This window comes from Vipera berus (genome assembly GCF_964194415.1).
Source record: "Vipera berus genome assembly, chromosome: W".
Lineage (NCBI taxonomy): Eukaryota > Metazoa > Chordata > Lepidosauria > Squamata > Viperidae > Vipera > Vipera berus.
Genome location: NC_138210.1, coordinates 40,926,045 through 40,949,537, shown reverse-complemented (window position 1 = coordinate 40,949,537; position 23,493 = coordinate 40,926,045). Strand labels below are relative to the sequence as shown.

General features: G+C 41.9%; 1 protein-coding gene across 1 annotated transcript in view; it reads left to right on the top strand.

The window, feature by feature from the left end:
• The window catches only part of LOC308676692 (cullin-1-like), a gene marked incomplete at its 5' end in the record, with an annotated part of 384,730 nt that overhangs the window by 286,166 nt on the left and 75,071 nt on the right, over nucleotides 1–23,493 (top strand). Inside the window, 2 exons of the mRNA XM_081342685.1 lie at nucleotides 17,390–17,438; nucleotides 22,663–22,794. Of these exons, the coding sequence (XP_081198811.1) occupies nucleotides 17,390–17,438; nucleotides 22,663–22,794 (181 nt within the window). The remainder of the gene's footprint in view (nucleotides 1–17,389; nucleotides 17,439–22,662; nucleotides 22,795–23,493) is intronic.

Below are 23,493 nucleotides of genomic sequence, written 5' to 3'. Positions count from 1 at the left end.
CCCTGCATTGTAGAACACAGGGAAGAAGAGCAACAACTATTTAGAACCTCTGGTATAAGAACACGGGCAATGACTAGAGCTATGGCTACAACACATGGAACTATCAGCAATCCACTTTTGACAACAGACACTCAGAGACGACTACATCCCCCAAAAACGGATGCGCAACAACTCAAAGAAATACGGCCGACCTCAACAAATAGACCGGTGACGCGCTCCATGAGCAGAGTGCAGACACCAACAGTATAAACGTGATCTCCCCACCCCAGCCTTTCCATCCTGACGACGTTGGCAGTTAGCCAACGAAAGCTTGATCTTTTAGCAATAAAAACTGTTTTAGTTTTTCTTATTTCATCCCAGTGTTCGCTTAGTTTGTTAATTTTAATATGCCTGGGATTCGCATTTTTAATCTTATCAAGGAACATATATATATATATATATATATATATATATATATATATATATATATATATATATATATATATATATATATATATATATATGGATCTTTGGTCATTCGGGTTTTTTCCCGCGTAGAATTGAAGGTGTAGGAGCAACGTTTCGACGGAATCCCATCCGTCATCCTCAGGCTGGAAGCCACCAGCCTGAGGATGACGGATGGGATTCCGTCGAAACGTTGCTCCTACACCTTCAATTCTACGCGGGAAAAAACCCGAATGACCAAAGATCCACATACAAAAACCTCAGAAAACATATATATATATATATATATATATATATATATATATATATATATATATATATATATATATATATATATATATATATATATATATATATATATATATATATATATATATATATATATATATATATATATGTGTATGTGTATATATATATATACACACACACGAAGGGTCTGATTGGATCTATGTGCCACTCTGATGTTATGTGCTGATAGTATTCGTGCCGCTGTCTCTGACACACTGTGAATATAGGGGAGTGTGGCCCAAGTGGTAGTAGTTGTTGTTCTATCATCTGCAGCGCATAGCAATTGTTGCTGGTGGTAACGTCGAATAAAATCAATGGAGTATCCATTCTGTATGCATACTTGATACAGGTATGCATGCTCCTTAGCTTTTTCGGCTGCTGTGCTGCAGTGTGTGTTTATTATGTTAAACAGGGTACGGATACAGCCAATGTTGTGGGCAGTGGGGTGATTACTGTTGCTGTGGAGTATTCTATCCATGTGGGTGGATTTGCAATAAACGCTGGTGACCAGTGTGCCGTTGTACCCGCGACGTATTAGTATGTCTAGGAAGGGTAAGGTGTTATTCACTTCTTCCTCTGCCGTGAATTGGATGGCATTGAGCTTTTCCATGAAAAAGGCTTTGTCACGGTGCTTGATGACCACAAACGTGTCATCCACATACCTGGCCCAAAATTTGGGCTCATAATCCCTCATCGCTGTAAATTCTAAATAATAGTAATAATAATAATAATAATAATAATAATAATAATAATAATAATAATAATAATAATAATAATAATAATAATAATAATAATAATAATAATAATAATAATAATTTGGAAGGGACCTTGGAGGTCATCTAGTCCAACCCCCTGCTAAGGCAGGAAACCCTATACCATTTCAGACAAATGGCTGTCCAGTCTCTTCTTAAAAACTTCCAGTGTTGGAGCATTCACCACTTCTGGAGGCAGGTTGTTCCACTGGTTAGTTGTTCTAACTGTCAGGAAGTTGCTCCTTAGTTCTAGGTTGCTTCTCTCCTTGACTAGTTTCCATCCATTGCTTCTTGTCCTGCTTTCAGGTGCCTTGGAGAATAGCTTGGCTCCCTCTTCTTTGTGGCGGCCCCTGACACTGCTATCATGTCACCCCTCACCCTTCTTTTTGTTAAACTACACATACCCAATTCCAGCAACCGTTCCCTATATGTTTTAGCCTCCAGTCCCCCAATCATCTTTGTTGCTCTTCTCTGTACTCTTTCTAGAGTCTCGACATCTTTTTTACATCGTGGTGACCAAAACTGGATGCAGTATTCCAGGTGTGGCCTTACCAAGGCATTGTAAAGTGGTATTAGTACTTCACTTGATCTTGATTCTATTCCTCTGTTAATGCAGCCTAGCACTGTGTTGGCTTTTTTGGCAGCTGCAGCACACTGCTGGCTCATATTTAAGTGATTGGCCACTAGGACTCCGAGATCCCTCTCACAGTTACTACTATTGAGCAAGGTACCACCTATACTATACCTGTGCATTTGATTTTTCCTGCCTAAATGCAGAACCTTACTTTTTCACAATTGAATTTCATTTTGTTAGATAGTGCCCAGTGTTCGAGTCTGTCCAGATCCTCCTGTATCTTAAGCCTATCTTCTGGAGTATTGGCTATTCCTGCCAGCTTGGTGTCATCTGCAAATTTGATGAGTTCCCCATCTATCCCCTCATCCAAATTGTTGATGAAGATGTTGAAGAGCACTGGGCCCAGAACAGAGCCCTGGGGCACCCAGCACTTCTGCAGCACCGCCTCAGTGATTATTCCCAAAATGGGAGATCCCATTGGCATGCCCTTGATCTGTTCATATATAGCACCGCTAAACATGAAGTATGTTTTTAGGCAGAAGTTGAGGAGCTGTATATAATCTTTGGGATTCAGTGAACCAGATGTTTGTGGTTCCTTGTCCTGCAGCAATTCACTCATGACCGACCTAGCCAGATCCTGGGGAATAGATGTAAACAATGATATCACATCGAACAACACCATGATCTCCTCATCCTCTGTTGTCAGTGTCTTCAGCTTTTGTAAGAAGTCTTCAGCCGATCTTACGGTGGTAGAGGTGTTTTTGACCAGGTGTTGGAATTGTGTACTTAGCCACTTTGCCAGCCCAAATTTTGGGGTGCCTCTAAGTGATACAATCGGACACAATGGGATACCTGTATTATGTATTTTAGGTAGCCCATAAATGCGTGCTGTGGCTGAGTCCCTGGGGCGGATCATTTTTAAATCCTCTTCGTGAATCTTCCCTTGTCTGTTAAGTTTGTTGGCCACCTTGTTGATTTGATTCCTAAGTGTTGTCATGGGTGTCAATGCTGTAAACATTGAAATGTTTTTGCACTGACAATATAAGAGACAGCCTGTTACTTTAATTGTTTCATTTGGGAGGGAGGAAATCACCTGGAAGTTGTGATAAGATTGCAAAAGCCCGCATACAGAATGGGAAGTGAAACCTCATATGTAAAACTAATTGGATAATGTGATTTATGATGTGTAGATAAGGGCGGGGATTGTGTGTGTGTGTTACGATGGGTTTGGGGGGAGGAGATTTCAGATTCTGGCATCCCTCCATGAGTGCCGATGTTTCGTTTCATTACTAAGACTTTTAGATAAACAATGTTTGCATTTTATTTGAACTGTCACATTTATCGGAACCAAGACATCATGCCAGAATCTACAATCTTTCAAACAACTTGCTGTTGTATATGGCCTTGAGAGAAGTTGGCAAAGATTCAGAGGAGAATCTTTATCATGGAAACAGAGAATACGCTGTTGGATAGAAACTTGGCGGCTGCTGACAATTCAGAGCAGGAATTAACAGATAGAATGCTGTGGGAAGACGAATTTTTGCAGAGCTCCCATTTGGGGGCAGGATTCGACCAGTTAGCAGAGGTCAGATGGTCGTCAGGCTGGAATCACTCCAGTGGAGACTGCACACGCCTTGAGATTGGATTGCCGGAGCCCCAAAAAGCAGAATGGTTGAGAGCAGCCAAATCGTCTACTGCTGAGAATCTGGGTGAGTGGAAAATCCTGTCTGCAGATGAGACTGCCTGCCAGACCCAGGAGTCCCCTGCCAAGCCCTCCAGACCCATAGAGACAGAGGACCCCAGCCTGGGGCCTCTGCAGCAATGGGAGGTTGGAAAGCCCCCACAACTGAAAGGCCAACAACCTCTGAGCTTGCCCCAGCTAATAGAAGCCTTGCAACATCTGGGGGTGGTGCAGAAGCCTGGAGATCAGGAGCTGGTGGGAGGACAACAGCAAGGGTGGCAGCAGCAGGAACCAAACGTACAACCCCTGAACGTACAGCAGGGCCAGTGGGGCCAGCAGCAGTGGGGGCCCTGGCAGCCATTAAATCATCAACCAGAGTGGGGCCAGCAGCAATTGGAGACACAACAACAGCAGTCGGGGCCCCAGCAACCATTTAACCAACAACCAGGGTGGGGCCAGCAGCAATGGGGACCCCAGCAACCAATGATGAACCCACCCTTCAGAGCAACCTTTGACGGGGACCCAGAGAAACTGATTTTCTTCGTCAACCACGTACACTCTCATTTGAATAGCTGGGCCCATCTCTACCCAGACACAGATGCTATGGTCGATGTGTCCAGCCTAGAGGGAGAAGCATCCGAATGGTTGAACAATTTATACAACGAGCAAGCCTCTGACTTGGAGGACCCCCTCCTTTTCCTCCTAGGGCTGAGGGAAAGATTTGAGGACCCATCCACCGCCCTCAAAGCGGAAGAGCAAATCCACAAGATAAAAAAAGCTGGCTGGCCTGGAGTACGTGTGAGAGTTTCGAAAGCTGGCCGGTCGGATAGAGAGATAGCCTGAGCAATCCATAATTCATCTTTTTAGAGAAGGGTTAGAAGACTACCTTTCTCTGGCATGTATCTACCGAGCTGTGCCTGACCAACTGCATGAATGGTACCAGGCAGCGGTGAAATTAGATGTTCAGCTCGCTCGCTATAAGAAGCCTCTCCTACCTGAAGCCGAGCCGAGGTCAGAACAACCTGAATGGCAATCACCCCCACGAAAATCTCCAACTACTGTGATGGCTGGAAGACCCAAGCCACCTGTAGACCCGGCAATTAAGTGTTTCCGGTGTGGACAGCAGGGACATTGAGCAGCGAAATGCCCAGTCCCCTTCCCCCAACAGCAGAACAGACCAGGACCAGCAGTGAGAAAAAGACCTGCACAGCGGCTAATGGGAGAGAAATCCAACCGGATGACACAGGAACATGTTGTCCAGGTCACATCCCCCACATGGGAGGACGCCGGAACTCAGACTGGATCCACTCCAGTTCTGCCCTCTTTTGACAGCGATGATGAAGGGGAGAACGACCCAATGGTGAGTCGATGCATCCTACCCTTTTTATTGCCTGCTAAACGCATAATCCCTAAGTCAGGGGCACAAGTAGACCTGAAAGTGCTAGTCGATACTGGCTGCTCCTGATGCATCATTAGCCTGTCATGTGCCTTGAGACTGGGCATACAGCCTAAGCCGCTCTCCAAACCTGTGAGGTTCGAGCAAGCCGATGGCTCCCTAATGGGAGGGACTTTAGTCACACAATTAACGGAGCCCTTACACCTGGAAATAGGTGAGAACTGGGAGTTTATTTGCTTCCTGGTATTCACTTCTGAGACTGTGATCCTAGGACTAGCCTGGCTAGACAAATGGAAGCCATTTATCTAGTGGGAAAAAGGAATGAGAACTGTGAGATTACCCATAGGGCCCGATCCCCCCATTGATTGAACAGATGTTACAGGGGATTTTAGCCCACCCAATGAACGAGCGCACATGGCTGCCTGACAGCCACCTGGCAAGCCGCTCAACCCCAGCGAGTACCAGGACCTAGTGGAGGCGTTTAGTGAGAAAGAATGCAATACTTTGCCTCCTCACCATCCCAATGATTGTTCCATTGAACTGTTACCAGGGGCCAAACTCCCCTGACCAAGAATGTATGCTATGTCCCCACTTGAAATGGAGGAGATGCAGCGGTATGTGGATAGAAACCTAGTGAGGGGATTCATCAAACGGGCCAAGTCTACTGTGGGAGCCCCTGTGTTCTTCAGAGCAAAAAAAGATGGGTCTCTTCATCTCTGTGTGCACTATAAAGGCCTGAACGCTGTGAGTGTGGAAAATAAATACCCTCTCTCCCTCCTGAAAGACTTATTAACCCACCTGGCGAAGGGGAGCGTCTTCACCAAGTTAGACCTGAGAGAAGCAAATTACCCGGTAAGAATAAAGGAGGGGGATGAGTGTAAAACAGCCTTCAACTGCCCCTTGGGAAGCTACCAATTCCAAGTCATGCCATTTGGACTGCAGGGGGCCCCAGCTGTATTTATGCAGTTGATTTTTTATTATTATTATTTTAATTCCATTTATATCCCGCCCTTCTCCGAAGACTCAGGGCGGCTTACAAGCTTAGCAGTAGCCTTCATTCTATGTATATGCCTGCTTATTAGGGCTTTCACACACACACACCCAATTGGCATTATTACAAAGTCAGCTTAATTGCCCCCAACAATCTGGGTCCTCATTTTACCTACCTCGGAAGGATGGAAAACTAAGTCAACCTTGAGCCTGGTGGGATGCGAACCTGCACTAATTGCAGGCAGCTGGTGTTACTTAAGGAGGCATTAGCCCACTGCTCCACCAAGGTCCTACATGAACATTTATACAAAGGGGTTCTGGTATATCTTGATGACATTCTGATATACAGTACGAATATGACTGATCACATAAGACTGGTCAGAGAAGTGTTAAAGAAACTATTAAATGCCAAATCTTATGTCAAATTGTCGAAATGTGAATTTCACCAAACCGGATTAGATTATCTCAGCTATAGAATTTCCGACAAGGGCATTGAAATGGACCCAGACAAATTGAAAACTATAATTGCATGGCAGCCCCCAAAGACTCGCAAACAGCTCTAAAGCTTCCTAGGGTTTGCCAATTTATACCGTCAATTCATTCTCTCTTTTGCCGAGATTGCTCTACCCCTTACAGAACTACTCAAAACGGGCAAGGGAGGGGGAAAACGGCAACCTGGCCAGCCACTAACATGGACTATGAGTTTTCAGAAAACTTGAGAATTTAAAAAGACTATTTGAGGCTGAAGCGGTCCTAAAGCACCCCTGCCCCGGGGAGCCCTTCGTAATTCAAGCAGATGCCAGCAACGTTGCAGTCGGAGTTGTGCGTTGTGATTCAGCGTTAGCCTGTGGATTCGGCAGCTGAGTCGGACAATTCTGAAGAGGAGGAGGAGGAGGAGGGGTTTGGAGAGCCTTTGGTGTCAGAGGAAGGTTCTGATGCACTGCAGAACTTTCAGCCAGGCCCCTTCCGTCTTGTTCCTCCTCAGACCCAGCTGTGTGAGCCTGAAAGATAGGAAGAAGATGATCCACAGCTGGCTCTGTTCAGGGACGCTAGGAGCAGGAGGCAATCCAGCAGAAGTGAGCAAAGGAAAGCAATGAGGCAACACGGGAGAAGGCAATGAGAAGCCACGCCTTGAGACTGCTGTTTAAAAGGGGAATGTGTGGGAGGTGCTGGTTGCTGAAGGCAACCATTTGAATAGCTTCTGATAAAGTCTTGGTCTGTATTTGTTTAACTTTTGTTTGAACTTTTTCTTTTAGCTTTTGCAAATAAATTTGGTTGGATTAGTTCCAGCCTATTGTTTATAAAAAGGGGCTGTCCCTGACATTCCAACAGGGCCGGTCGTAAGCTGGAACAGAACACTGTGTTACTACAAAAGAATAAAAGTGGAGTCCTACAACCATGTGCCTACACCTCTAAGAAATTCACGGAAGGCGAGAGGAGATGGACAGTCTGGGAGAAGGAGGCCTTCACAATTGTTGTTAGCTGCGAAGTCATATGGACAACGTTCCTCCAGGCCTTCCTGTCCTCTACCATCTTCTGGAGTCCATTTAAGCTCACGCCTACTGCTTCAGTGACTCCATCCAGCCACCCCATTCTCTGTCGTCCCCTTCTTCTATTGCCCTCAATCTTTCCCAGCATTAGACTCTTTTCCAGTGAGTCCTTCCTTCTCATTAGGTGGCCAAAGTATTTGAGTTTTAGCTTCAGGATCTGGCCTTCTAAAGAGCAGTCAGGGTTGATCTCCTCTAGGACTGACCGGTTTGATCGCCTTGCAGTCCAAGGGACTCGCAGGAGTCTTCTATTCTATTGTTTTCTTCTATTTCTTTGCACTGTTCATTTAAGAAAGGATTCTTATCTCTTCTAGCTATTCTCTGGAATTCTGCATTCAATTGGGCGTATCTTTCTTTTTCTCCCTTGCCTTTCACTTCCCTCCTTTCCTCAGCTATTTGCAAAGCTTCCTCAGACAGCCATTTGGCTTTCTTGCATTTCTTTTTCTTTGGGATGGTTTTGGTTGCTACCTGTTGTACAATGTTGCGAACCTCTGTCCATAGTTCTTCAGGCACTCTGTCTATCAGATCTAATTCCTTAAATCTATTTGTCACCTCTACTGTATATTCAACAGGGATATGATTTAATTCATAACTCAGTGGCCTAGTGCTTTTCCCTACTTTCTTCAGTTTAAGCCTAAACTTTGCAATGAGAAGCTCATGGTCTGAGCCACAGTCAGCTCCTGGTCTTGTTTTTACTGACTGTATAGAGCTTCTCCATCTTTGGCTGCAGAGCATATAGTCAATCTGATTTCTGTGTTGACCGTCTGGTGATGTCCATGTGTAGAGCCGTCTCTTGGGTTGTTGGAAAAGAGTGTTTGCTATGACCATCGTATTCTCTTGACAAAATTCTATCAGCCTGTGCCCTGCTTCATTTTGCACTCCAAGGCCAAACTTGCCTGTTATTCCGGTTATCTTTTGGCTTCCTACTTTAGCATTCCAATCCCCCATGATGATAAGGACATCATTTTTTGGTGTTAGTTCTATAAGGTGCTGTAGGGCTTCATAGAACCGGTCAATTTCATCTTCTTCAGCACTGGTGGTTGGGGCATAGACTTAGACTACTGTGATATTGAATGGTTTGCCTTGGATTCGAACTGAGATCATTCTGTCATTTTGAGGATTATATCCCAGTATTGCTTTTCCTACTCTTTTATTGACTATGAAGGCTACTCCATTTCTTCTGAGGGATTCTTGCCCGCAGTAGTATACCTGATGGTCATCTTAATTAACTTCACCCATTCCTGTCCATTTTAGTTCGCTGATACCTAAGATGTCGATGTTCAGTCTTGTCATCTCTTGTTTGACCACGTCCAGCTTTCCTTGATTCATGGATCTTACATTCCAGGTTCCTATGGAGAAAAATCTTTACAGCATCGGACTTTCCTTTCACCACCAGACACATCCACAGCTGAGCGTCCTTTCGGCTTTGGCCCAGTCGCTTCATTCTTTCTGGCGCTACTAGTACTAGCCCTCTGCTCTTCCCCAGTAGCATATTGGACGCCTTCCGACCTGAGGGGCTCATCTTCCAGCATCATATCATTTTGCCTTTTGGTACTGTCCATAGGGTTTTCATGGCAAAGATACTGGAGTGGGTTGCCATTTCCTTCTCCAGTGGATCACGTTTTGTCAGAACTCTCTGCTATGACCTTTCCGTCTTGGGTGGCCCTGCACGGCATAGCTCATAGCTTCATTGAATTACGCAAGCCCCTTCACCACCACAAGGCAGTAATCCATGAAGGGGAGGGAAGACCATAGCCTTGACTATAGGCACTTTTGTTGACAGGGTGATATCTCTGCTTTTTAGTGTGCTGTCTAGATTTGCCATGGCTTTCCTCCCAAGGAGCAAGCGTCTTTTAATTTCTTGGCTACAGTCCCCATCTGCAGTGATCTTGGGTGAGATCCATTATGAAGTGAAACATATTCTTAATTCTAGAATCTTTAAGGGAAAATTGCAGTACCTAGTACAATGGAAGGGATACCCATTGTCTGAAGCCATTTGGGTGAAATCTAGCGATGTGAAAGCTGACAGACTTATCAAAAAGTTTTATAAGAAGCACCCCAACAAGCGAAAAGCCAGCTCCTAACTTGTGATTGTTTACATTACAGGATCTGTTCTTTTGTAAGGGGGGGCGGATGTCAATGCTGCAAACATTGACATGGTTTTGCATTGACAATATAAGAGACAGCCTGTTACTTTAATTGCTTCATTTGGGAGGGAGGAAATCACCCGGAAGTTGTGATAAGATTGCAAAAGCCCACATACAGAATGGGAAGTGAAACCTCATATGTAAAACTAATTGGATAATTTGATTTATGACGTGTAGATAAGCACGGGGATTGTGTGTGTGTTATGATGGGTTTGGGGGGAGGAGATTTCAGATTCTGGCATCCCTCCAAGAGTGTTGATGTTTCGTTTCATTATTAAGACTTTTAGATAAGCAATGTTTGCATTTTATTTGAACTGTCTCATTTATCGGAACCATGACATTGTAGTCTTTATTAACAACTCGATAGGAATCTCCATCACTAAGCAAGGTCTGGATTTTCTGATTATACTCTATCCTGTCCATGACCATGGTGGCTCTGCCCTTGTCAGCTGGCAGGATCACTATTGAATTGTCGCTACATAGTTCTTGCAGGGCCATCTCCTCCAATCTTAGTAGGTTATAGCCCCATCTCCTAGGCCACACTGCCCTATATTTACGGTGTGTCAGAGACAGCGGCACAAATACTATCAGCACATAACATCAGAGTGGCGCATAGACCCAGTCAGACCCTTCGTACAGACCCAAAGAACCCTTACCCGTGAGCGAGATGTCATCAGTCATGTATCAACTGTAATAATTGTGCATGCAATTATGTGGGCGAGACCACGAAACGCCTTCAAACAAGGCTTCATGAACATGAACTGACCATTAAGCAACAAGAACAATGATCCCGGGTATGGCCTCACACCATAGAGTATAATCACACCTTTAATTTTATGGAGGCCAGAGTCATCGCTCATGATGCAACTAAGGGTGGCTCTCTGTTAAAAGAGGAATGGCTATCCAATCAGTATTCTTTTAACCGGCATATTGAGCTGTTGCCAGCTTATCAGATGCTGCGCCAGCCAGAATCATCAAGCAAGAAAACTGAAAGAATGAAACAACCACAGACTCACTCCAGCACGAACAGGCGAACGGAGGATCATAACCTCTCCCCAATCAATACAGCGTTACAGCAAACGACGAGGAGACAGATCACACCAATGGGCAATAAGGAAGGACTTGTGACCAACATGGATAGTGACGATGACAGCAAGGAAGAACGAACAGCCGAAACAGCAGCATCACATATAGAAATGTCAGTCGAGCAGCAAGATGATTGCATGTTTCAAAACGCATGCTCCACACGGGTGGGGCGAGTGGAGAGAAGCAGAGCACCAAAATTTAAACAGCTGTCAATGAGCTCGACGGAAACAAGAATGGGGCAATTGATTACGGGAGGGTGGGAGCTGAACAGACCCATAACACACTCATTAGCTAAACGATTGGCTTTGCAGAGACTATAAGAACAGTTCCTCAATCCTGGCTTAAACTCTGACAATGTCAGCAGACACTGATGAAAGCTAAGTTTTCAATAATTTTTTAGTCCTGGTGATCTGTGTTTTTGATGTTAAATATGAATATACCTGAGACTCAAATTTTTAAGACTATTTCTCTCTCTCTCTCTCTCTCTCTCTCTCTCTCTCTCTCTCTCTCTCTCTCTCTCTCTCTCTATATATATATATATATATATATATATATATATATATATATATATATATATATATATATATATATATATATATATATAGTCATGGCCAAAATTGTTGGCACCCCAGAAACTTTTCCAGAAAATCAAGTATTTCTCACAGAAAGGTATTGCAGGAACACATGTTTTGCTATACACAGGTTTATTCCCTTTGTGTGTATTGGAACACAACAAAAAAGGGAGGAAAAAAAGCAAATTGGACATAATGTCAAAGAAAACTCCAAAAATGGGCTGGACAAAATTATTGGCACCCTTAACTTAATATTTGGTTGCACACCCTTTGGAAAAAATAACTGAAATCAGTCGCTTCCTATAACCATCAATAAGCTTCTTACACCTCTCACCCGGAATTTTGGACCACTCTTCCTTTGCAAACTGCTCCATGTCTCTCTTATTGGAAGGGCACCTTTTCCCAACAGCAATTTTAAGATCTCTCCACAGGTGTTCAATGGGATTCAGATCTGGACTCATTGCTGGCCACTTCAGAACTCTCCAGCGCTTTCTTGCCATCCATTTCTGGGTGCTTTTTGACGTATGTTTGGGGTCATTGTCCTGCTGGAAGACCCAAGATCTCGGACGCAAACCCAGCTTTCTGACACTGGGCTCTACAGTGCGACCCAAAATCCTTTGGTAATCCTCAGATTTCATGATGCCTTGCACACATTCAAGGCACCCAGTGCCAGAGGCAGCAAAACAACCCCAAAACATCATTGAACCTCCACCATATTTCACTGTAGGTACTGTGTTCTTTTCTTTGTAGGCCTCATTTCGTTTTCGGTAAACAATAGAATGATGTGCTTTACCAAAAAGCTCTATCTTGGTCTCATCTGTCCACAAGACGTTTTCCCAGAAGGATTTTGGCTTACTCAAGTACATTTTGGCAAACTGTAATCTTGCTTTTTTATGTCTCTGTGTCAGCAGTGGGGTCCTCCTGGGTCTCCTGCCATAGCGTTTCATTTCATTTAAATGTTGATGGATAGTTTGCACTGACACTGATGCTCCCTGAGCCTGCAGGACAGCTTGCATTTCTTTGGAACTTGTTTGGGGCTGCTTATCCACCATCCGGACTATCCTGCGTTGCAACCTTTCATCAATTTTTCTCTTCTGTCCACGACCAGGGAGATTCGCTACAGTGCCATGGGTTGCAAACTTCTTGATAATGTTGCGCACTGTGGACAAAGGCAAATCTAGATCTCTGGAGATGGACTTGTAACCTTGAGATTGTTGATATTTGTCCACAATTTTGGTTCTCAAGTCCTCAGACAGTTCTCTTCTCCTCTTTCTGTTGTCCATGCTTAGCGTGGCACACACAGACACAAAATGCAAAGACTAAGTGAACTTCTCTCCTTTTTATCTGCTTTCAGGTATGATTTTTATATTGCCCACACTTGTTACTTGCCCCAGGTGAGTTTAAAGGAGCATCACGTGCTTGAAACAATCTTGTTTACCCACAATTTTGAAAGGGTGCCAATAATTTTGTCCAGCCCATTTTTGGAGTTTTGTTTGACATTATGTCCAATTTGCTTTTTTTCCTCCCTTTTTTTGTTGTGTTCCAATATACACAAAGGGAATAAACCTGTGTATAGCAAAACATGTGTTCCTGCAATACGTTTCTGTGAGAAATACTTGATTTTCTGGAAAAATTTCGGGGGTGCCAACAATTTCGGCCATGACTGTGTGTGTGTGTATATATATATATATATATTCACCTATCATCGCAAACCTCTACATGGAACACTTTGAAACCCTCGCTCTAGAAAAATCCAACCACAAACCCATACTCTGGCTCAGATACGTAGATGACACCTTCGTAATCTGGCCACACAGCAAAGAAAAACTGGATGACTTCCTCACACACCTCAATAGCCTACACCCCCAAAATACAATTCACCATGGAAACAGAAGCTAACAATCAACTTCCCTTCCTTGATGTCTTAGTCTACAAGAAATCCAACGGCTCCCTAGGACACACTATCTACCATAAAAAAAACACACACAAACCGCTATCTGAACGCACTCTCACACCACCACCCAGCACAGATCAACTCCGTGGCCAAGACACTCATCTCCAGAACAAAACACCTAGCTGACGAACAACACCTAAAAACCGAACTACACACTCTCACTAATGTACTAACAGCCAATGGATTCCAAAGAAACACGATTACCAACTTAATCCGAAGAGAGACACCCACAAAAACCCAAGACAGAGAACAAGAAAATGGCAAAGCCCTCCTCCCATACTTAAAAGGGACCACAGACAGAATCAGCAAGATCCTCCAAAAACACAACATCAAAACAGCATTCTACACAGACAGAAAAATATCCACCATCCTAAGAAACCCCAAAGACATAATTGGGTTAGAAAACCAAGGAGTATACGAAATCCCATGCACCACCTGCCCCACCACATACATCGGACAGACCAACAGAAGAATAAGTGCACGCATTGAAGAGCACAAAAACTCACTCAGAAAGGGAGAACAAACTTCATCCCTGGTCCAACACTTTGAAGCCACGGGACATGAAATTGATTTTAAAAAAACCAAAACTATCGCCCAAATCGAACATTTTAACAACAGAATAATCAGAGAAGCCATCGAGATAGAAAAATGCCCCCACAGCATGAACAAACGAGATGATACCTCTCGCCTACCAGCCATTTGGAAACCCGCCTTGATTGACAGACGAGTCCCAACCACCAAGAATGATACCAGACCCAAACTCATGATAACATCACATGACATCACCACCACACAACCATTCAAAAAGCAAATCCGAACCCACAATGATAACGACGCACAACCACAAAACAGAAACCTAACTACAGCTGCAACATCAGCCACTTTAAACCCCTCCAAACCACACAATAAGCAAACTGACACCCACTATAAAAACATGGCACCACCACAAACACGAAGCCGAACAAAAGCAGCACAACTCACCAGCTCAGGTCTAAGGCTGGCAGCTGAGACCAGCCCATCCACTCAAAACACACCCCCACCCAATCAGAACACACCCACCATTCAAAACACACTCCCACCCAATCAGAACACACCTAATCCCCCACCCAATCAGAGCACACCTCCACCCACAGAACACACCCCCTCTGGCAGTTTAAAAAAGAGGAACAAACAGCCACTACCACATGCCTCTCCCAGAAGAAGGAAGCTGAAGCCACCAGCCTGAGGATGACGGATGGGATTCCGTCGAAACGTTGCTCCTACACCTTCAATTCTACGCGGGGAAAAACCCAAATGACCAAAGATCCACATACAAACACCCGCGAAAACATATATATATATATATATATATATATATATATATATATATATATATATATATATATATATATATATATATATATATATATATATATATATATATATATATATATATATATATATATATATATATATATATATATATATATATATATATATATATATATATATATATATATATATATATATATATATATATATATATATATATATATATATATATATATATATATATATATATATATATATATATATATATATATATATATATATATATATATATATATATATATATATATATATATATATATATATATATATATATATATATATAGTATATATACAATATAGATATTTTTAAAGAATCTTTTAATATAGTTGCATAGCTTCGGAGAAGAGCCTAATGCTGGGAAAGATTGAGGGCAATAGAAGAAGGGGACGACAGAGAATGAGGTGGCTGGATGGAGTCAGTGAAGCAGTAGGTGTGAGCTTAAACGGACTCCAGAAGATGGTAGAGGACAGGAAGGCCTGGAGGAATATTGTCCATAGGGTCGCGATGGGTCGGACACAACTTCGCAACTAACAACAACAAATAGCTTCGGCACGTACATATTGGAAGCCAAGGTCCTCCCCTGAACACATCGTATGAAGCACAATTCCCTCCCTTAATTAAACGTCATAAATCACATTTTCCAATTAGTTTAAAATGCAAACTTTCCCTCCTGTTTAACAACCCGCCAAATTCTTATCTTGAGATACATTCTCACTACTCCCCCTAGCGTCCACTAATTCTAACTCTAAAAGTAATATACGAGTTAAAGGAAGGCTACCTCTCCCTATGTTGTCAATCAAGAACATCCAATGTTAGCAGCATTCACACACACACACACACACACACACACACACAAATATATATGCTGAACATGATTACAGCCAATGTGTCCACCGCCCTAATTGATCACCTCATTGTAGATGAGTTCGCAAAATACCATCAGATGAAAGATGAGATCCATGCTGGGATACGAAAGAAACATGCCACAGTTGCACTGGATATGTATACAAAAAACCTCCCTCATTCAGCGGGGCAGGTATGAGGTCCTGGCCAGTTTCAATAAAAAGCTGAATACGCTGTAACATGTAGCTTTGGTACATCCTGCTTCCTCTCTGATCAGGATAACCCACTTCAATATAACCCTTAACCTCTTTCCTTTGCAGTGGTCGTAAACTGCAGTGCTGGGGCCTAGTTGCTCTATTCTTAATTAGGGCTGGGGCATGTTTTTTAACAATCGAACTGATCATGGTTGGGTTATTCCATAATTATATGTATCATGAATGACAATTGAACATGTGAGAAGTGTCGAAAGACGTTTTGGGATCCATCATTGCTTAGACATCATCAGGCTTGAAAAAAATCCTTGTGCAATGGCTACTGTTGAGGATGTCCCATATACAGATATTCTTGTTTGTGAAATTGCAAAACCTTTAGCATACTATAATTACATGCCATCCTATTTAGTTCCCTGTAATACAGATTTTATTACAAATAAGCTCCATGGCTGTGGTGTGTTTTACAAAATTGGTGGGCTGTGTTGGCTCAGAAACACAGCACCATGTGCTCTTGACTGGAGGAGTACAGTTAAGCGAATTTTAGATAAACACAAAATTAAACAGTTCAATCTTACCTGGGAGAGGATGAGCCCAAAGAGCTCTATTCTGCCGCCAAATAAATTCAGGCAGGATGAACCTGAATCTAGAAATGATGACTATGGGTCCCTGGAGGGTTGACAAGAGTGGTGGGCAAGAAGCTGAGCCCTAACTTTGTTACTGTATGTGTGTACACAAACATACAAAGAGACACTGGTCCAGTTTTTTGGACAAACGTTCTTATATACTGGGAGTCATGGCCCCCATACCAATACTCAATCACAAGGCGAATTAGAGGATTGCAAATCTTCTCAACATAGGTTATAATGTGCTGATAGAAGAGGGAGAGCCTGGGTAGGATAGTGTGGTGGGCCCTATGTTGGGGCTTTCCTGTGTTTGCATACATAACTGAGAAATAGGGCTGGGAGCATTTTTGGGCAGAGTTGGCTGCTACTCACAGTTTTGTTTTTGCACCACACTTATTTTGGAATTATGGCCAAAAAGTTCAACCTTGGTCTCATCAGATCACAACACATTTTCCCACATGCATTTGTCAGACTTGATGTAGGTTTTTGCAAATTGTAGCTCAGCTTGGATGCTTTTCTTTGTAAGAAAAGGCTTGCCATCCTACCCCACAACCCAGACATGTGGACAATATGGGAGATTGTTATTACATGTAGTACACAAACAGAACTTGCCAGAAATTCCTGCAGCTGCTCTGATGTTGCTGTAGGCCTCTTGGCAGCCTCTCAGACCAGTTTTTGTCTTGCATTTCAACAATTTTGGAGGGACATGCAGACCCTAGAGAGGCATTATAATGTAAAACCAGTGCAAGACAATGTTTTGTATGAAAGTATGCCTACCTGTCCATAAAAAAAGAGAAAGTAAACTAAAGTGGTAGGGAGCTTTCTATACTCCAGTTTTGCATTGGAAAATCAGTTGCAAATAGTGAGCATCCTGAATTATAATAATGTTGATGCACTTTTGACTGCAGCTCAAAGAATCCAGAGGAAGCTGAGCTTGAAGACACACTTAACCAAGTGGTAAGTTTCATGTTTAATTTTTGGAAATTTATTTACAAAGATACAGTAATTGTAAACTAACAAGGATAACCTTTCAGTTCTGGTGGGCTTTTAAAAACCATTTGCCATGAACCCTTGTGTTAGGCATATGGTGTTAGCCTACAATGTTGGGTTGAAAATATATTAACCATGATGTTATGTCTTTAAGATGTTAATTGGCCAATGGGTGTGTAAGTGTTCTCGTGGCCGTAAGAGGAAGCTAGGAACATAGCTTCTCTCTCTCTGAATTCACTGCTCTCTACTATTACTGTTTTTGCTCTGTTACTGTGATAAACCTGAACTGTGTATTGACCTCTGGACCGGTAAGAAGACTTTGTATTTTGTATTACTTCTTGGACTGTTGCTATTGTGTATGACCTGGACTGTTTATTTTTTGACTGTGCATTTTTGTTTTTACACCACCTCAAAAGTAAACTACTTTTTGCTTTTACAACTCATTGTACTCTTGTGGTTACTGTGTGACTCTTACTGCTCTCAGTACCCTTCCTTGTCTGTGCAACTCTTTGGTAGCACAAGGAGACCTCTGCACAACAATTTCCTTAACACTGGTTATGGGCCCAGGCCTGTACTGAGAGTTAGTACACACAGTATTCCTAGCTGAGTTTGTGTTAGCTATTTGGTGTAAAATGGCACAAGAACTGTTGTCAGGCATCTCCTGGATAACCCGGTTGGATGGGACAAACTATGTTTCCTGGTCCACAAAATGCTGTTTGCTTTTGCGCAAGGAAGGACTATGGACTGTAGTAAATAACCCACCTGATACTACTGCTTGGGATGCAAATAACGAAGAGGATGCAAAGAAGATAGATGACTTTAAACGAAACAATGAGAAAGCTCTTTGCATTATTGGACTAACACTGAATGACCAGCAGCTTGTCCATATTCGTGGTGAGGAGTCTGCTGCTAGGTGTTGGGACGTTTTGCGAAGGCTTTATGTTCGAGACAGTGGGGGTGCACATATACACCTTACACGTAAGCTGTTTAGGGCTCGTCTGCAGAAGAATGGAGATATGCTGGCCCATTTAAACTACATGAAGGCGACTTTTCAAGAGCTTCATGAAAAGGAGCTGATTTTTTCAGAGTTGCATCAGGTCTACATTATTCTGTCATCTTTGGATGAGAGTTATGATGGATATGTTTCTTCTTTGGAAGTCCTGACCAGAGAGGAACTGACATTGACTAACATTACTGGGAGACTGCTGGAAGAGTCCAGAAGGAGGCGTGACAGAGACCAGCTGAGAGAGACACAGCCACGAGAGGAGCAGCCATTCACCACTGCTTACAATGTCAAGAAATGTTATTCTTGTGGGGCTAGAGGGCATATAGCCAAATCCTGTAGAAAGGGTAAAAAACAGAATGTAAATAGCAGTGGGAAGGCTAAGAAGAGCATTGGTTTGGCTGTTTCTGGTAAACCAACATCCAGAAATAATGAATTGTGGGTTGTTGACAGTGGGGCTTCACAATGCATTACTAAAGTGAAAAAGAGGTTTATTAATATGAAAAACAGCAACCAATATGTTTCACTGGCAAATGATTGGAGGATGAAAGCCTCTGGTGAAGGTAATTCCTATTGTCCATGCATTAATGAACAGTTACCTATGTTATATATACCTAAACTAAGATTCAACCTGTTATCTGTAAGGGAATTGGTTAAGGTTGGGTTTGTGGTAACATTCAGAGGGGAGCAATGCACTATTGAGAGGAATGGAACCTGTGTAACTGCTAATTTGAAAAATGGTTTATTCGTTCTCACAAGTAACCAGGTTAGTACAGTTAAAGCTAACTCAATATGTGAGAATAAGAAGCCACATGATGAATGTATACATTTACTGCATAGGCGGTTAGGGCATGTGAACTTTAACTCACTACGTAAAACAGTTGAGTTAGTAGAAGGAATTAAACTGAAGCCATGTAGTAAGTATTTGAATTGCAATGCTTGTAATCAGGAAAAGAGTAAGGCAACTCCTGCAAACAGGTTAAACGGCTTCAAAACAACTGTACCTTTGGAAATTGTATTTGCAGATTTAATTGGACCCATGAAGCCTAGTTTAGGAGGATCATGTTATATTTTAAGTATCCTTGACCACTACTCTCAATATGGTTTTTGTTATCTGCTTAAGTCAAAGGCAGACACTTTCCAACAATTTGCAAACTGGCTGAAATTTGTCGAGAGGAAAACAAAGAGAAAGGTTCAGTGCATAATTACTGATAATGGCACTGAATTTACAAACAAGCGCTTTGTTGATATGCTAGAATCAGCTGGCATTGAGCATAAACGTTCAGCCCCTTATAGGCCTCAACATAATGCATTTGTTGAGAGACGTGGGCAAACGTTACAAGCCATGATGAGAACCATGTTAAAAGATTCAGGCTTAACAGATAGACTGTGGGGGGAGGCAGCAAAATGTGCAAACCATGTTCTAAATATAGTTGTTAATACTTCTACCGGTAAAATACCATACACTATATGGCATGGTAGAAAACCAAACCTTGATTACCTGCACACGTTTGGCACCCCAGCTTGGGTCCACATTCCTGCACAACTCAGGTGTAAAGGCCAACATAGGGCTAGGCAATTATACTTCGTAGGTTACGAAGCTAATCATAGATCCTATCGTTTCTGGGAACAAGGCACAACTAATGTATATAATAGTGCAAGTGCCAAATTCCTTGAGCACGTTGGTTGGGATAGGTTAGAACAAGGAACTGTTAATACTGATCCTCTAATGTTTGAGGACTCTTCTGATAACGTAACTAGTAATGATAATACATCTCCTGTAAATATAAAAGATGAAGAGGAGATAGGGGAGATAAAAGATGAATCAGAGGAAGGAGAGGAGTCAGAAATTCAAAGCCCTGTAATTCCTTGGCGTTCAACGCGCATCAGACATCCACCTGATCGCTATGAAGCCAGTGTAATATGTCAAGTTAGTTTAGAGCCTTCTAACTATGATGAGATCAGGATGTATCCTGAAAAGGAACAGGCTTCATGGAAATCTGCAATGAACAGGGAGTTGAAGTCTTTGCAGGATCTTAAGGTCTATGAGAAAGTAAAACTGCCACCTGGTGAGCAAGCTATAGGTTGCAAATGGATATATAAAATAAAGAAGGGTGTAGATGGGACTGTAACCCATAAGGCACATTTGGTTGCACAAGGTTTTGCCCAAACTATTGAGGATTATGATGAGCTGTTTGCACTCAGTCTGAGGGCAACTACTTTAAGAGCAGCTTTAGTGTGGGCGGCTAAAAACCAGTATGTAGTTAACCATGTAGATGTTGAAACTGCATACCTACATGCTCCATTGCAACATACTATTTATTTAAGAATACCACCAGGATTGACCAATGATAGAGACCATGATTGTTGGGAATTAAAGAAAAGCCTCTATGGATTGAAACAATCAGGCTATGAGTGGAATAAATGTATAGTTTATGAGTTGAGTGCAATAGGTTTTGTAGCCAGTAATGCTGATCCTTGTTTGTTTAGAAGAGAACACAACGGAGCATTATCTTTTCTTTTATTATTCACAGATGATATTGCAATAATAACTAAAACTGAGTTAGAAGCACGAACTATCATTTCAAGATTGGAAAACAAATTCACAATTAGATGTCTTGGAGAAATAAGCCACTATTTGGGGTTAGATATTGTGAAAACGAATAGGGGTTTTAAGGTGTCGCAAGCCAGTAAAATATCTCAGTTATTAAAGAGATACAATATGGAAATGTGTAAACCAGCTAAAACTCCGATGGCTATGGATTTTAAGGACACTAATGTTGAGAGTCCTGTATTTGATAAGACTATGTACCAATCTTTGATAGGAAGTCTTATGTATCTGAGTAATTGGACTAGACCTGATATTTCTTACTGTGTAAACCAATTAGCTAGGTACAACAATAATCCAACTGTTAGACACTGGCAATCGGCTAAACGAGTATTAAGGTATTTGAAACAGACTATTCACTACTCGTTATATCTAGAGCCAAATCGTGAGTTAATCCTCACTGCATATGCAGATGCGAGTTTTGCCTCTGATACAAGCACTCGTAAATCTACTTCAGGGTTGGCTATAATGTTGAGTGATTCTTTAATTGGATGGAAGTCCATTAGGCAAAAACACATAAGCCTGTCTACAATGGAGGCTGAATTTTCATGTCTATCAGTGTTATGTACAGAACTGCTAGTGTACAAACAACTATTGTTAGATATGGGTTTAAATGTAAATGATCCATTCATTGTATATGAGGACAATCAAGCTGCGATACAGATGGCTAATAATGCTGCAGTAAGAACAAGATCCAAACATACTGATCTTCGTTATTTAAATGTAAGACAATGTGTAAAAGATAAATTAATACAGCTAGAGTATTGTTCATCTGATGTAAATATTGCAGACCATTTTACAAAGGTACAAAGTGCTGTGAAACACAATGCTAATTGTGAAAGAATGTGCATAAGATTGTAAGAGTTATATATTATTCTACCCAAAGGGGAGAATGTTAGGCATATGGTGTTAGCCTACAATGTTGGGTTGAAAATATATTAACCATGATGTTATGTCTTTAAGATGTTAATTGGCCAATGGGTGTGTAAGTGTTCTCGTGGCCGTAAGAGGAAGCTAGGAACGTAGCTTCTCTCTCTCTGAATTCACTGCTCTCTACTATTACTGTTTTTGTTCTGTTACTGTGATAAACCTGAACTGTGTATTGACCTCTGGACCGGTAAGAAGACTTTGTATTTTGGATTAATTCTTGGACTGTTGCTATTGTGTATGACCTGGACTGTTTATTTTTTGACTGTGCATTTTTGTTTTTACACCACCTCAAAAGTAAACTACTTTTTGCTTTTACAACTCAGTGTACTCTTGTGGTTACTGTGTGACTCTTACTGCTCTCAGTACCCTTCCTTGCCTGTGCAACTCTTTGGTAGCACAAGGAGACCTCTGCACAACAATTCCCTTAACACCTTGTTTTATAATTAAATCACCTATTTGTATGTAATAGTTATACGCTGTTAGAAATTGACATTGTTCTCAGTTTTAAATTATTTGAAGCAGAAAGTCTGCTTTCACATTGTTTAAAACATCTTTGGTATAAAAATAGCTGTTTTGATAAGATAAATATGAAGATGGCTGCAAAAATCTTGAGTTCTGAAAAAAATACTAAAAATCCATGCTTTTTCTAGATGGTGGCTTTCAAGTATATTGAAGACAAAGATGTATTTCAAAAATTCTATGCCAAAATGCTGGCAAAGAGGCTGGTCCACCAGAATAGTGCTAGTGATGATGCTGAAGCAAGTATGATCTCCAAACTGAAGGTGAATTTCCCTTTTCTTTATTTTTCTTTATTGCTCATATTTGCCAGAACCTTACTGTATAATGATGCTCGTAAACTATATAAACATGTATTGATTGAAAATGTCTGAAGAAACATGATAGCTAAATGAATATTATGTCTATGGAGATTCTCAATCATTCAGGTCATGGTTGTCCCAAAGGTTCTTTTCAAAAGGCAACTGGACTTTCTTTGTTTTTTTTTTCCTTGAGTACATTTCGCTTCTCATCCAAGAAGCTTCTTCAGTTCTGGCTGAATTGTGTGGAATAGAAGGATTTATATTCCTTAGCAGGCATCTGATCGTTAGCACTCTGAAGGTCGGTCATTAGTTATCTGAGAGTTGTTGAGACCACTTGGAGGTTTATCTGTACCCTCAGGGTCACCTGAATCAGAATGCAAATGAGTGTGGAACCTTCTTGAGACTGTTGAAAGGACTGTGTTGTAGACAGGGGATAGGTGGTGTTGTATCCTTCCCCCTCTGTTGAGAGAGGGCTGTTCAATTTTAATATAGTTGGCCTCTGACCGCTCTTTCAAACCAGTGGCCTTCTCTGTCCAGAATATGGACTTCGCTGTCTTCGAAAGAGTGACCTTTGTCTTTCAAATGCAGATGGACTGCTGAATCTTATCAGTAGCATCAACTCAGTCACTTACAACATTGCAAAACATCTAACCAAGGTATTAG